The sequence below is a fragment of the Trachemys scripta genome, chromosome 15, assembly GCF_013100865.1.
Source record: "Trachemys scripta elegans isolate TJP31775 chromosome 15, CAS_Tse_1.0, whole genome shotgun sequence".
Lineage (NCBI taxonomy): Eukaryota > Metazoa > Chordata > Testudines > Emydidae > Trachemys > Trachemys scripta.
Genome location: NC_048312.1, coordinates 26,590,089 through 26,603,157, shown reverse-complemented (window position 1 = coordinate 26,603,157; position 13,069 = coordinate 26,590,089). Strand labels below are relative to the sequence as shown.

Genomic DNA, 13,069 nt, shown 5'->3' with positions numbered 1-13,069 from the left:
TGATGTCAAGCAGGAGGGGTTCTCTCTCTCATAAATGTTTGTCCCATTTAATGTAACATATTCATTTGTATTCATGATTAAGCTTGACCTGCCCTTGCTATCAGAGCGAGATGGCAGCAGGTTACTTCTGAAGATGGGTGTTTTCATTATGCTCTCCAGACTGCCTGGGGCTCAGTAACTCAGGCCCAAACCAGTTCCCTCCATCTGTGCCAGTGACAAGGGGCATGGTGCTGGGGTGCAGAGATTGTAGCCACACTGCAGCAGAACAACAAATTGTACAGCGGCAATGCTGAATCTGGTGGCATCCTGAAAAAAATGTCAACTACTGCAGCTGCCCCAGGGATCCTGAATGAAATGAATGAAACAGTTCACATCTTTTAGAACTATTGTTTCAGGCTTTCTGCAGACTCAGGCACAGGACCCTGCCTCAGTGACAGCTGGTCCAGTTTTCAGAATTATCTCCAGTCAGGGCCGGCTCCAGGGTTTTGGCCGCCCCAAGCAGCCAAAAAAAAAAAAAAAAGCCACGATCGTGATCTACTGCGGCAATTGGGCGGGAGGTCCTTTGCTCCCAGCGGGAGCGAGGGACCGTCTGCTGAATTGCCGCCGAATACCTGGACGTGCCGCCCCTCTCCGGAGCGGTCGCCCCAAGCACCTGCTTGCCAGGCTGGTGCCTGGAGCCGGCCCTGTCTCCAGTACCAAAAGAGCTGGAATCATAATTACCAACTAGAGAAACGTGAGATTCTGGGACCCAATGCTGCAGCAATGCCTGTGTCATTACTTATACACAGCAGAACAGAAATTGAGAAAGAGACATCCCAAAACAGCCCCCAGACTGGTGACTTGGGCATTGCCCTGGGAAGTAGGATGCCCAAGTTCAAGTCCCTGTTCCACATCAAGTGTTTGAGAAGAGATCTCCTGCCGTATGCTCATGTGAGTGCTCTAACCACTGGGCTATGGGCTCTATCTCTGGTTTTTCCATGAGAAAGTCTGTTCTTGCTCAGGCACTTAGCACCAGGAAAAGGGTCACAGCTGCGAGTCCCCACAGGAGACAGACACTTTCCTCCAGCCCAAAGTTAGGTTAAGCCCCACCCCCTTCCTCTGCATTTCTAATTGGCTAGCTCAGGAGGCTCCCCATTCCACTTGCTGGGGTCTGCCAATCCCATTCTTAGGCCCCTAACTCTCCCCCTGCATTGCATAGGGAGTGTGGGCACCGTGCTACAGCAGGGCCAGAGGGCAGCAGAGGTGTGATAGAGGGGAGGTATGTAAGCCCCAGGATGAGCAGAGCCTTATTCCCTGTGGACTAAGGAGAGGTTGCTACAGGTTAACCAGAGCACCTGGAGCCACAGTAGCGTTGGCCATTTGCCACAGCACCTAACTCAGGGCTGAGGAGTCTGCTGGGTGGCCGGCAACTAAAAATTAGGCATTGCAATGCTCAGCTTTGTGACGCTCAAGTCTATATGTGGATCTAGCCCTAGGGGATCTTAGGCAGATACGGACTTCAATTACATCTGAAAATGGGATTCAGGCTCTTAAGTAACTTTGGTGCTTTTGAAAATTTTACCCAGGCGCTTACGTATAAGGGTTTTAAAAGTATTTTCAAAGAATATAGTAACAGATGAACATTTAGGACTAGATTCCCAAAGAAACTTGGGCATGACAATGCTGAGTATCACCCGCCTAATTTTTAGATGCCTGGAAAAAAATCACTGGGAGTCACAAAGCCTGGGTTAGGTGTTATGACCCAATTGCCCCAGGGTACATAGTTCCTAGTCTGTATGCCAAGACATGCCCAGATGGGCATGCTTCCCCTACCGTCACCATCTTCATGAAGTTTCACCAAAGGCAGGGCATCTGAGGTCTCTGCCGAATGCTAAGAACTTTCTGGTGGTCATGGTTATTGCAGGATGTATGTATGGAAAAGATTTTAAGAGTTATGTGGGGCCCAGTGAGCTGGGGGGATGGTGTCACAGAGGTGGGGAAAGGGAAATCTGCGCATGTCTGTGAGTTTCAGGGGTACAATCTTGACCACATATCTTGGTGTGGATTGTCCCACTGTGCTACTATACATACCTAATGCTATCATAGGCAGGAAGCTACATTAATGCAGGGTTAATGTTGTACATTTAAACACTCACAAACCAGGAAATGTGAATGTTAAGGGCATACATGCGAAAGGTAAATCTACTAGTATGGCTTACAGTACAGGGCTCAGGGTTCTGTATCATGACCTTCAGGCCCATAACATCTATTGGCAAGCCTCCATATCTTAGTCACTTCCCGTATATATTCCTGCTCTCGATGCACATTCAGATCTAGAGCTGTTCAGAAAATGGTATTTCTGTCCCAGAGAAATTCTGGTATTTCATCCTGAAACAGGGTCCTCCTATTTCCAGGTCAGAATTAGGGTCTAATTCTGCAAAACACACTCATAGGAGCCATAGGTGCCGACTCTGTGGGTGCTCCGGGGCTGGAGCAACCATTGAGAAAAATTGGTGGGTGCTCTGCACCCACCGGCAGCCAAGCTCCCCTCCTTGCCCCCCCCACCCCACCCCAGCTCACCTCCACCTCCTCCCCTGAGCACACGGTGTCCCTGCTTCTCCTCCCAGCACAAGCTCTGGGAGGAAGGGGGGTGGAGCGTAGGGTTACCATATTTCCACAATCAAAAAAGAGGACACTGGGGGGGAGGGGAAGCCCCACCCTAGCCCTGCCCCTGCCCAGCCTCCACCCACTCCCTCCCACTTCCCACCCCCTGACTGCCCTCCTCAAAACCCCAACCCCCCTGCTTCTTGTCCCCTGACTGCCCCCTGCTGAGAACCCCCCACCCTAACTGCCCCCCCAGGACCCTACCTGTCTCCTGACTACCCCGACCCTTATCCACTCGCATGGGTGGCAGGGTTGTAGAAATTTTGGTGCCCAGAACCCCCCCCCGCCTAAGGCTCTAGGAGGGGGGTTGGGTGAGGGGAGGAGGTCTGGGGTGCAGGTCCTGGGCTGGGGATTAGGGTGCAGGAGGGGTGCTGGGTGCAGGCTCTGGGATAGAGTTTGGGGGTGGGAGGCGGTGCAAAGGGAGGGGGTGCAGGCTTTGGGAGGGAGTTTGAGGGCAGGAGGGGGTGTGTGGGAAGGGGAGGGGGTTTGAGATGGAATTTGGGGATAGGAGGGGATGCAGGGGTGAGGGCTGTGGGTCTGAGGATGGGGGTTCATGATGCAGGAGGGGGCTCAAGGCTGGGGCAGAGGATTAGGGTGCGGGGGGATGAGGGCTGGGGCTGAGGGGTTTGGGGCATTGGAGAGGCTCAGGGCTAGGGTGGAAGGGCAGCCTGTCTTCCCATTAGTGGATGGGGGATGCTAGGACCCGGGGGCAGCAGACAGCAGTTGCTGCTGGCTCTGGCAGTACAAGCAGGCAAGGGAAAGCCAGGGAAGGGGAGGCACGGGGTGGCGCAGGGGGGGCAGGTGGAGGCCGGGGACCCAGCCAACACTCCCCCGCTCCTTGACTGCCCCCCCGACTCCCCTTACCATTCTGGCTCCACGTGTTTGCAAAACACGCTGCCAGGTGGGTCGGTTTGTGTGTTACACAGGGCTACAGACAGAGGGAGGGGGGAGCAAGGGAGGGCTCTGGCTGCTGGAGGCCAATGGGAGCGGGTCAATCGGCCCAGCCGCCCAATCAGCAGCCGCACTCTGCATGGAAGGGAGGCGAGGGAGAAAAAAAGCCCGGACATTTTAACCTTTGTTACCATTCCCCCCGGAACGTTTTTAAGAGAGGGGGGGGGGCGGGGGTGGGGGGGGGTTGAGCCCCCACCGGCGCCAAGAGAAGTTGGTGCCTATGATAGGAGCAATCTTTTACTCATGAAAGCAACACAATAGTTAAGACTGAAACTGTGAAATGGAATGCTAAACTGTATTATACTGTTTAGCCACTAGGTGGCTCCCTGTGTTACATACCTTAAGCTCACAACAGCCATTCCTTCCTGGCAGTGCATTAAAGGATTTTATAGTGAACACATCTTGTGGTTTTTTTTGGGAAGGAAGGTTTGTAGACAGTCCATATCTGGGACAGAAGCCTGACTTGCTAGTAGCAGTCAGGCTTGTACTGAGTACAAGATGTACATGACATAGTGTCAGAAGTAAGCAAGTGCCAGAGGAGAGCGGAAACAGAGGGCACAAATAAAGGTCGTCAGATCTCATACCACTCTTCAGTGCTCCAGAGAACGTTAGCTTTGATGGAGCTGCATCATGGACAGACTGGAAGCAACATTTTGCAAGATTTCACCTTGCTACAAAATTCCACCAGGACCCTGGAGATATCCAGGTATCGTCTTTAATTTATGCTTCGGGGAAACCATTAGAGCATATCTTTAAATCCTTTGACTTTACTGAAGAGTCACAAAGATGACTATGAAAAAGAGTTTGGGCCATGTTTGATGCATACTTTATACCTCAGAGAAATATGGTTTATGAAAGAGCATGTTTTCACAAGAGAATTCAGGAACAGAGAAAATTTGAATCTTTTATAATGCATTGGCTGATAAGTGATTTTGGGAACACAAACCATAAAAGTATCAGAAACAGGCTGGTTATTGGGTTAACTGACAAGAACCTCTCAGCAACCACAATAAAAGACAGACTTAAAACTACCCATAGCTATGTAGATAGTAAAGCACTCTGAACTAGTCAAACAGCAGAACAAAAGACAGGAGCAACCTGAAAAACCTGAAACTTGGAGGCTGTAAACATGGACAACATGAATGCTAAAAGTCATTACCATAAAAGCCTTGCAGCTATAAGGGGAGTACTAGATTAACTACAAGGCATTTCAGACCTAATGCACAAGATGTGGAAAATTTCCCAGCTCAATATGTATAGCCAGCTAAAGATGCAATAGAGAATAAATGCAAAAAATATGAACATTTTGCAGCTGTTTGCCGTACCAAAGCAGTCAGGGAGTGGATTCATATTACAGACAATCATGAGCCATTGTTTCTGGGATCTATCATGTGTGATGGCAGAGCCTGAAAAGTGAAACTGAATATTCATGCAATGACTATTTACTTTAAAACTGACTCAGGAGCAGACACAACTGTCATCTCAGAAGGGACCTGCAGTCACTTTCAACCTTTCACAAAGCTGAAGTCACCTGACATGGCCTTGAGTAGCCCCAGAGATGTTCTGAACTGCATGGGCCAGCTCACCACAGAAACAGCTTACAAAGACAAAAGCTATGCATTCAGAGTGCATGTGATCAAATGATCAAAGACCAAAAGTCTTCTCAACCGCAGTGTGGCAGCCTTAGTAAGAAAGGCAAAAGAACTTGACAGAGAATTTCATGATACTGGACTTTTGAAATGAGATCCAGCACAAATAAACTTGAGAAAATGCTGAACCATGTAGTGTACACACACTTTGCAGGATTCCTATCCTGTTGCTTCATAAAGGGGAAAATGAGTTAGAGAGACTGGAACAAATTGGCATTATCAAGAAAATCTGAGCCAACAGCATGGCGTGCCCCAGTGATATTGGTTATAAAGAATAATGGAAACATATGAATCTGTGTGGCCCCTAAAGACGTAATGAAGCAGTTGTGAAAGAAAAATATATACTCCCAATACTGGATGACTTCCTCCCCAAAGCAAAAGGAACTAGTCTTCTCCAAGCTGGATGCCTCAAGCAGATTCTGGCAAACTTCCTTTAGCCAAAGAGTTGTAAATTGACTCAACTTATCACACCCTTTGGGAGATTTTGCTTTTGAAGACTACCCTTTGGGATTTCCAGTGCATCTGAAATTTTTCAAAGACAAATGGCAGAACTGTTAATGAACAAATGGAGTTGTAGTTTTCATGGATTATATTTTGATATATGGGACTTTGAAGGAAGACCACAACAAAATCTTCAGTGATGTTCAAGCATAATCAGTCCGTCCAGACTGAAGCTAAACAAAGAAAAGTGTGTTTTCCGCCTACCCCAAATCGAGTTTTTTGGGACAAATATTAAACAGCAACGGAATCAGTCCAAGCCCTTACAAAGTAAAAGCAATTTGAGAATTGAACACACCAACAAATGTAGCAGAACTAAGTCCCGTACTGGGGATGGTAAATATCTTGTTCGATACCTACAAGATTTCTACAATGATAAAACTACTGAATGAACTGTTAAAGTCCAACACATCATGGCTATGGGGGACAAATCAAGAAATAGCCTTCAAAGGGTAAAAGAAGTGATCTTAACAGCTCTAGTTCTCAAGTAGTATGATGTGAACAAACCCACAATGGTCAGTATAGATGCAAGCAGCTATGGCCTAGGTGGCGCATTGTTTCAACAACATGGCTCCAAGTGGGAGCCAGTTGCATTTTGCCCTCGCACATTCACAAACCAGGCAGAGACAGGCATTTGGCTACCTGCGTTGCATGCTCTGAAACTGCTTATTGGTTTGGGTGAGTTCACCCAAAACAGACTGATGGGGGAGGAGCAGGGGGAGGACTTCTCTCTCATAACTTTTAGCCCCATGGTTAGGGCACTGAGAGCAGGGAGCCACCTAAGCTAGCCAATGGGAGATGTATTTGAACCCCTGCCCCCTCTGCTCATGATTTACCCACTGATACTTTGGTTACACACATTTATTCATAATTCATAAATAGTTTCTGTGAACAATATTTTAACCTGTGCATTGGTCATCAATTAGGACTTTGGTAGTCACTATGCACAGTTAACAACTCCTGCTGCCTAACATGATATTGGTTTTGCTTCCTGGTTGCTCCAAAACACAGTTTTCAGGTTTGGCGGCACCAACCTTTCCAGCCTGACTGGCTAGTCATATTCAGACCAGGATTCATAGATCCACACAATCCCACTTTCTTTTTTCGCAAACATTCTTGCAAACAAAAATTCCCCATTCAAATGGTTACGTCAGTTCCCATGTTCGGTTGCTTGACCTAGATTCACAAAGGTATTTTGAGGTACCTAGAAAATCAAAGTCTGAGTTAGGCTCCCAGGCTATCTTTGAATGGGGAGAGACAGGTGCCTTAGACTGCGGTTCACAAAAGCCAACATGCTAGGCAGGGCGTTGCCTAAGTTAGCCAATGGGAGATGCCAACCAGAGAGGTGTCCTAAGCCCCGCCCCTTTCCTGGAGATAGATGTCGGAGTCGGAGCGGCTGGGAAGCTAGTGATTCTCAGCTGTAAACCCTCTTTCGAGTTAGCTGCCTCAGGCAAATTTTGGGAAGAGGGAGACGCCAGAGAGAGACAGACAGACAGACTCACTCTCCTGATAGCTAGTACATCACCCAGGATCCAGTCTCCGTGCACCAGTGTTTCTTTAATGGTTTATCCACAGTGGCACAGCTTCAACAGGAGAGAGTTTGGGAGCCCCACAAGAGAATAGCCCTTAGGACAATGGTTGGAGCACACACCTGAGAGGTGGCAGATCCCTGTTCAAATTCCTTCTCATCAGGCTGGGGGGAGACTTGAGCTGGGGGGTCTCACATCCCAGGTGAATGCCCTAATCACTGGGCTAAGAGTTGGGGAGATCCTCCTTTCCTGCCCCTCTCACTGGCTGTTGTGCTCTGAGCACACCTACCTGACCGGGCCTGCACACAGATAAGGGGGCTAAATGCTTATCTGCCCCCAGTTAACGAATTGCTCTTGGGCTCAGGTGGGAGATAGGTCTCAAAACACCTAGAGGGAGGCAGCTTGTGCCTGCCCAGAGGCAGAAATATGGATCAAGATAATTTTTTTTTTTTACTGGAAAAAATGTAGGTGCCTCGTGAGTTGAGGCACCTACAAGGTTTAGTAGGAGTTTTGTGGGTCACAATGGAGATGAAAAGTGGGATATAGGCCCTACATTTGGAGGTTTGATGCCCAAGTACCTTTGTGAGTCTAGGCCTTTATCCCTAGGCACAAGCTCCTTATGTTCTCATAAGAGTAGAATTTGTCTTGGTGTGGATTACATTTGTTCGTAGCTTACGTGTTTCCAGTTGCTATCAGCAGTTTGTTATAGTCCATCTTAAATCCATCCTTGAACACAGCTATCTTGTTCTTGATGTCCACAGCCGCAACCTGCAATCAGTTCTAAATAACGTTACGGGGCAAAATCGGAGACGCTTATTGAGATACCAAAGAGTTTAGCTCCAAGTGGGCAAAGGACTGGTCTCATCTCAGAGCACGCTGGCAGCCTCGCCTGCTGCTCTGGGCTGAGTTTTCCATGGATCACATTGCATTAGCTCATGCAACCAATTCATTCATTTGGTTTTCATCGTGAATTAGTTTGTTGCTCAAAAAAATCAGGGCGCAATTAGTACTGGTGAAAGCAAAGGAGGCGGAGACTGGAGGAGTTCTGGACAAGAGTCTCCAGGCAGCTCAGACAGACTTGCCTGCAGCACTACTTGTTATTCCAGCCGTGGGCCCATTTTGAATGGGGCAGCTATAAAATGGGCACTTGTTTCAGCGCTACGTGTCGTTCAATGTTCAATTTTTATAGACATCGGCGGCTATGTCTGTGACAACCTATCATTCTCTATCCAACAGTTTGAGGAAATTACCACCCTTATTTAAGTGTACCAATTTTCTGTGGCTAAAGTAGGGTGACTAGATGTCCCGATTTGATAGGGACAGTCCTGATATTTGGGCCCTTTTCTTATATAGGCTCCTATTTACCCCCCCCCACGTCCTGATTTTTCACACTTGCTGTCTGGTCACCCTAGGCTAAAGGCATGTGCCTAGAGCTGTCTGTAGTATTGATCAGTTCACTGAGAAGGCACTCACAATAGGCTCTTTACCATTTTAGGGCCTTACCAAATTCATGGTCCATTTTGGTCAATTTCATGGTCACGCGGTATTTAAATTAGTCAATCTCACGTTTTCAGATATTTACATCTGAAATTTCATGGTGTTGTAATCGTGGGGGTCCTGATCCAAAAGGGAGACATGGGTGGGGGGTCACAAAGCTGTTGTAGGGGGGTTGCAGGATTGCCACCCTCACTTCTGCCAGGGACAGTAGCCAGAAGTGGGTCTGATCTCCCTGAGAGCAGACATTCAGGGGAGGAAGAAGTCCTGTCTCTGCCCAGCCCAGCCCATCTGGGACTAGTAGCCTCATTGGTTTTGGTTTGGATTGGTTCTCACGAGCCGGGGTCTTCACCCTAGGCCTCTCCCACAGCAGCCAAGCCATTAAATCCTGAACTATCCTGCAAGAATCATCATGATCATCTGTGTGCACGTGAAAGATACCAAGAGCAAAGAACCTTGACAATTCCAGTGTGACCACAGACAGGAACCTAGTGCAGTAGGGCAACTTCTGCTGTAACACTAGTCCTGCCTTAACCCCATCTCAGGACACACACACACACACACACACCCCAATGCAGCAGGAAATCTGTATTTGAGGCAGCAGATGGAAGTGGCACAGCAGCACCACTTCCTTGAACGCCCCTTCTAGATTCATAGACACCAGGGCCATGAAGGGTCCAGGGTGATCATTAGTCTGACCCCTGCAAAACAAAGGCCAGAGAACTGCCCCCAAATAATTCCTAGTGTGGATCTTTTAGCAAAACAGCCAGTCTTGATTTTAAAACAGTCAGTGATGGAGAATCCACCCTGACCCTTGGTCAGTTGTTCCTTAGCACGAACCGCATTGTCTTTGATCAAGTGGCAGCTAAGCCAGCACCTGTCCTGCAAGGTCATGCAACCAGGTTTTTGTGATAAAAGTAAAGTCAGGGCTGCATCCTTAATTACACTGTGGTTGGTGGTAACTTTAAAAGCTACTGACCTCACATTAAACAGCAGGAAGTGAAGAACAGGATCCCAACATGCTGAGAATTAATACAAGGAAAAAGCAATGGGTCCAGTGTCAGAGATGAGTCATCTGGGGTAGTGATTATCTGTCTTTTATACTTGTGTATACAACACCTAGAACAATGCAACCCCGATCCGGGGCTGGGGCCTCGGCATGCTGCCGTAATACACATAAATAGAATAATAAAGTTCCTGGCCCAGGTTTATGCCCAACATACAGTTTGGTTTCCCTGTTTTGTCTCTTCTACCCAGTGCCGTGGGGTACGAGCTGTCCAAGCACCTCGTGGGCCTATCAGCACCCCGGCACTCAGCAGCGCTGCGTCACTCGCTGACCATACTACGGTGGCCAGCAAAGGGGCCGAGAAAGGAAACGTGAACAGGTAGGAAGACAGAGTCTGTAAAAATAACTTAACAAAAAGCAAGCAAGGCAAGGATTAGAAAATCTAGATGTACGAGAGAGTCAGGATAAGTTGCCTCCAAGTGTATTAAGACAATAGTTAATGGCTTTATTGTATCGCTGACACTGACTCTGGAAAAACCACAAGCAATTTAGGAGAACCTGAGAAACTGGCTGATAAAAGAAGGCAGTTGGGTCCCTATAGGTCTGACTGGTATCCTTGGTAAAATAATACAACCAGCCTTGAGTGGAAGAGTCTAAGTCAGGGTCCAATTCCTCGAGGTGCTGGGTAATTCCTAGTGCAATGCATGGAGTGGCAGTGCTCAGCACCTAACTTCTGTAGGGTGACAGCCACGAGCAACAGACAATCTAGTTTGGAGAGAACGTGTCCTGCCAGCACGTTGGATTGCTTTTTGGAGACAGTTCTAGACTCATGGGCAGATCTTGCCCCAGTGGACTCCGGGCAGTATATTGCTCTGCGGCTCGGCCCGAGTCTGGCTGTGGAGTACTATCTGCATCCTGAGCGGAGAACAAGGACTCTGCCGAAGGGGCCCTGTGCAGTGGCTTCAAAGCTGTGTAATCCCCCCGCCTATTCGGCAGCCTCCCACCCCTGGGCCCATGAGAAGCATGTTGCACAAAGCCTCCCCAAGCCTGGGAAGTCCAGAGCAGGTCTTGGCAGCTGTGTGGGAATCCTTAAAGGACCACAGACAGCTCCAGAATAGAACTGCCAGCCGGGATAAAGTTCTCCTTCTCCCGGTAACGGTGAGCTGGGGGAGGTAAAGACCACATCAGTGCCCCTCCATCCACAGGGATCACACCCTGGACTCCTCTCCTTTTATGGCAGCTCCATGGGCCAAGGCTGCATTCCATGGAGGAGAAGGGGGACATATATGTGAGGGCTAATAGCAGCATAGGCGTTGACTCCGTAGGTGCTCCAGGAATGGAGCACCCACAGAAAAAAAAATCATGGGTGCTCAGCACCCGCCAGCCACCCACCCATCAGCTGTTTGGCAAGATGGGGGACTCTATCCTGGGAGGCAGTGACTCTGAAAGAGACTTGGGGGTCATGGTGGATAACCAACTGAACATGAGCTCCCAATGCGATGTTGTGGCCAAAAGAGCTAATGCGATCTGAGATGCATGAACCGGGGACTCACAAGTAGGAGAAGAGATATTTGGCACTGGTGAGACCACTGCTGGAACACTCTGTCCAGTATTGGTGGCCACAATTCAAGAAGGCGGTTGATAAATTGGAGAGGGGGTCAGAGAAGAGCCACAAGAATGATTAAAGGGTTAGAAATCCTGCCTTATAGTGACATATTCAAAGAGTTCATTCTATTCAGCGTAACAAAGAGGGAGTTAAGGGGTGATTTGGTTACAGTCTATCAGTATCTACATGGGGAACAAATATTTAACAAGGGGGTCTTCACTCTAGCAGAGAAAAGCATAACACAATCCAATAGCTGGAAGCTGAAGCTAGACAAATTCAGACTGGAAATAAGGGGTAAATTTTTAACGATGAGAGTAATTAACCACTGGAACCATTCACCAAGGGTCATGGTGACTTTTCCATCACTGATAATTTTTAAATCAAGGTTGGATTGTTTTTCCTGAGTGATCTGCTCTAGGAGTTATTTTGGGGCAGTTCTCTGGCTTGTGTTATGTAGATTGGTCCCTTCTGGCCTAGGGATCTATGAACGTGTTGTAGCTCAGGGGTCAGTTTGGTATTTTTGCCATGGTTTTAGCTGGGACCATTCACGTATAAACATTTTATTTCTAGGCTCCTGCCTCCACTAGTGAGAAACAAGAGCTGGCTCGGCTGCCAGACTGGTGTAATAAAATAGCAAGTACATGCCTTTCAGGCTGCCACAGGTTGTTTTCTTTCAAAGGCTCTTGAGATCTGTTCTCCTGGCTTCTACCTGAGATTTCAAACTTGGCTGCTGCAGAAACTTGCAGTTCTACAGCTAGGTATCTCCCATGTTCCCTATCTATTTTATTGCTGAGTTTTCTATCTCAATACACTCCCCATTCATTTGTTTAATCAAGATGTGTATCACCTGTCATCTCGTTAAAACCCGTTAATTCAATTAATCAGATACGTTTTACTTAAAGGAAGTGGCAACTCTTTGCTGCGTCTAGAAAGACTTTTCCACTAATCCCCTACCCTCTCCGTTTGGACAGTAGCTGCATTCGCTTTTTCCACAAAGTGCTTTTACTTCTTTAGTTTTAAGGGATTTTCCCCGCCCCCAAGTATTGGGTCTTCCAAGTCTTGCTGTCAGTTGTCTTAATTTCTCTCCATCTGTGCAGACCTTGCATCATTTTAGTTGCCCTTCCTTAAATCCCTAAAGGTCACCTGAGGTAGTGAAGAGAGCCCGGTGTGGTCAGGAGAGAGATGCTTTTGAACAATCGCTGCTAAATTAAAGCGAGTTAGGCCAGCTGTCAGAGTCCACAATGCACAGGGAGAGTTCGGTGCTAAGAATGGGAGCTACAAAAGCCAGCATGCTGAGCAGACAGCTGCATAAACCAGCCAATAGGAAATACCAAGAAGAGGGGTGGGGCCTAAGCCCCACCTCTCAACAGGAGTTAGGCATTTAAATGTGGGCCAGAGGAACTGGGGTTCCACTGAGCATGTTCAGTGTGAGAACAGCCGCAGTGAGCGTCCATCTTGTAGCTATTTGCTAGCCAAGCTAATGGCAGCTTTGAATAGCGACATCCCGCTGGGATCTTGTTATGAAGTGAGGGCTTTGATGCAGCTTTTGGTAATATTTCTGTAGAGGCAATTTGACAGTGCCAGCTAGCAAAGCTAGCGTTTGCTTTTTCTTAGGGTTACCATATCTCATAAATAAAAAAAGAGGACCCTCCACTGGCCCTGGCCCTGCCCATTTCCCCCCCCCTAGCCCCGC

At 48.0% G+C, this 13,069-nt stretch overlaps 1 protein-coding gene across 1 annotated transcript in view; it reads right to left on the bottom strand.

Moving 5' to 3' along the window:
• Positions 1–13,069, bottom strand: part of AIFM3 (apoptosis inducing factor mitochondria associated 3) — a 93,595-nt gene that overhangs the window by 30,051 nt on the left and 50,475 nt on the right. The window contains exon 10 of the mRNA XM_034791414.1: positions 7,947–8,038. Within this exon, the coding sequence (XP_034647305.1) occupies positions 7,947–8,038 (92 nt within the window). The remainder of the gene's footprint in view (positions 1–7,946; positions 8,039–13,069) is intronic.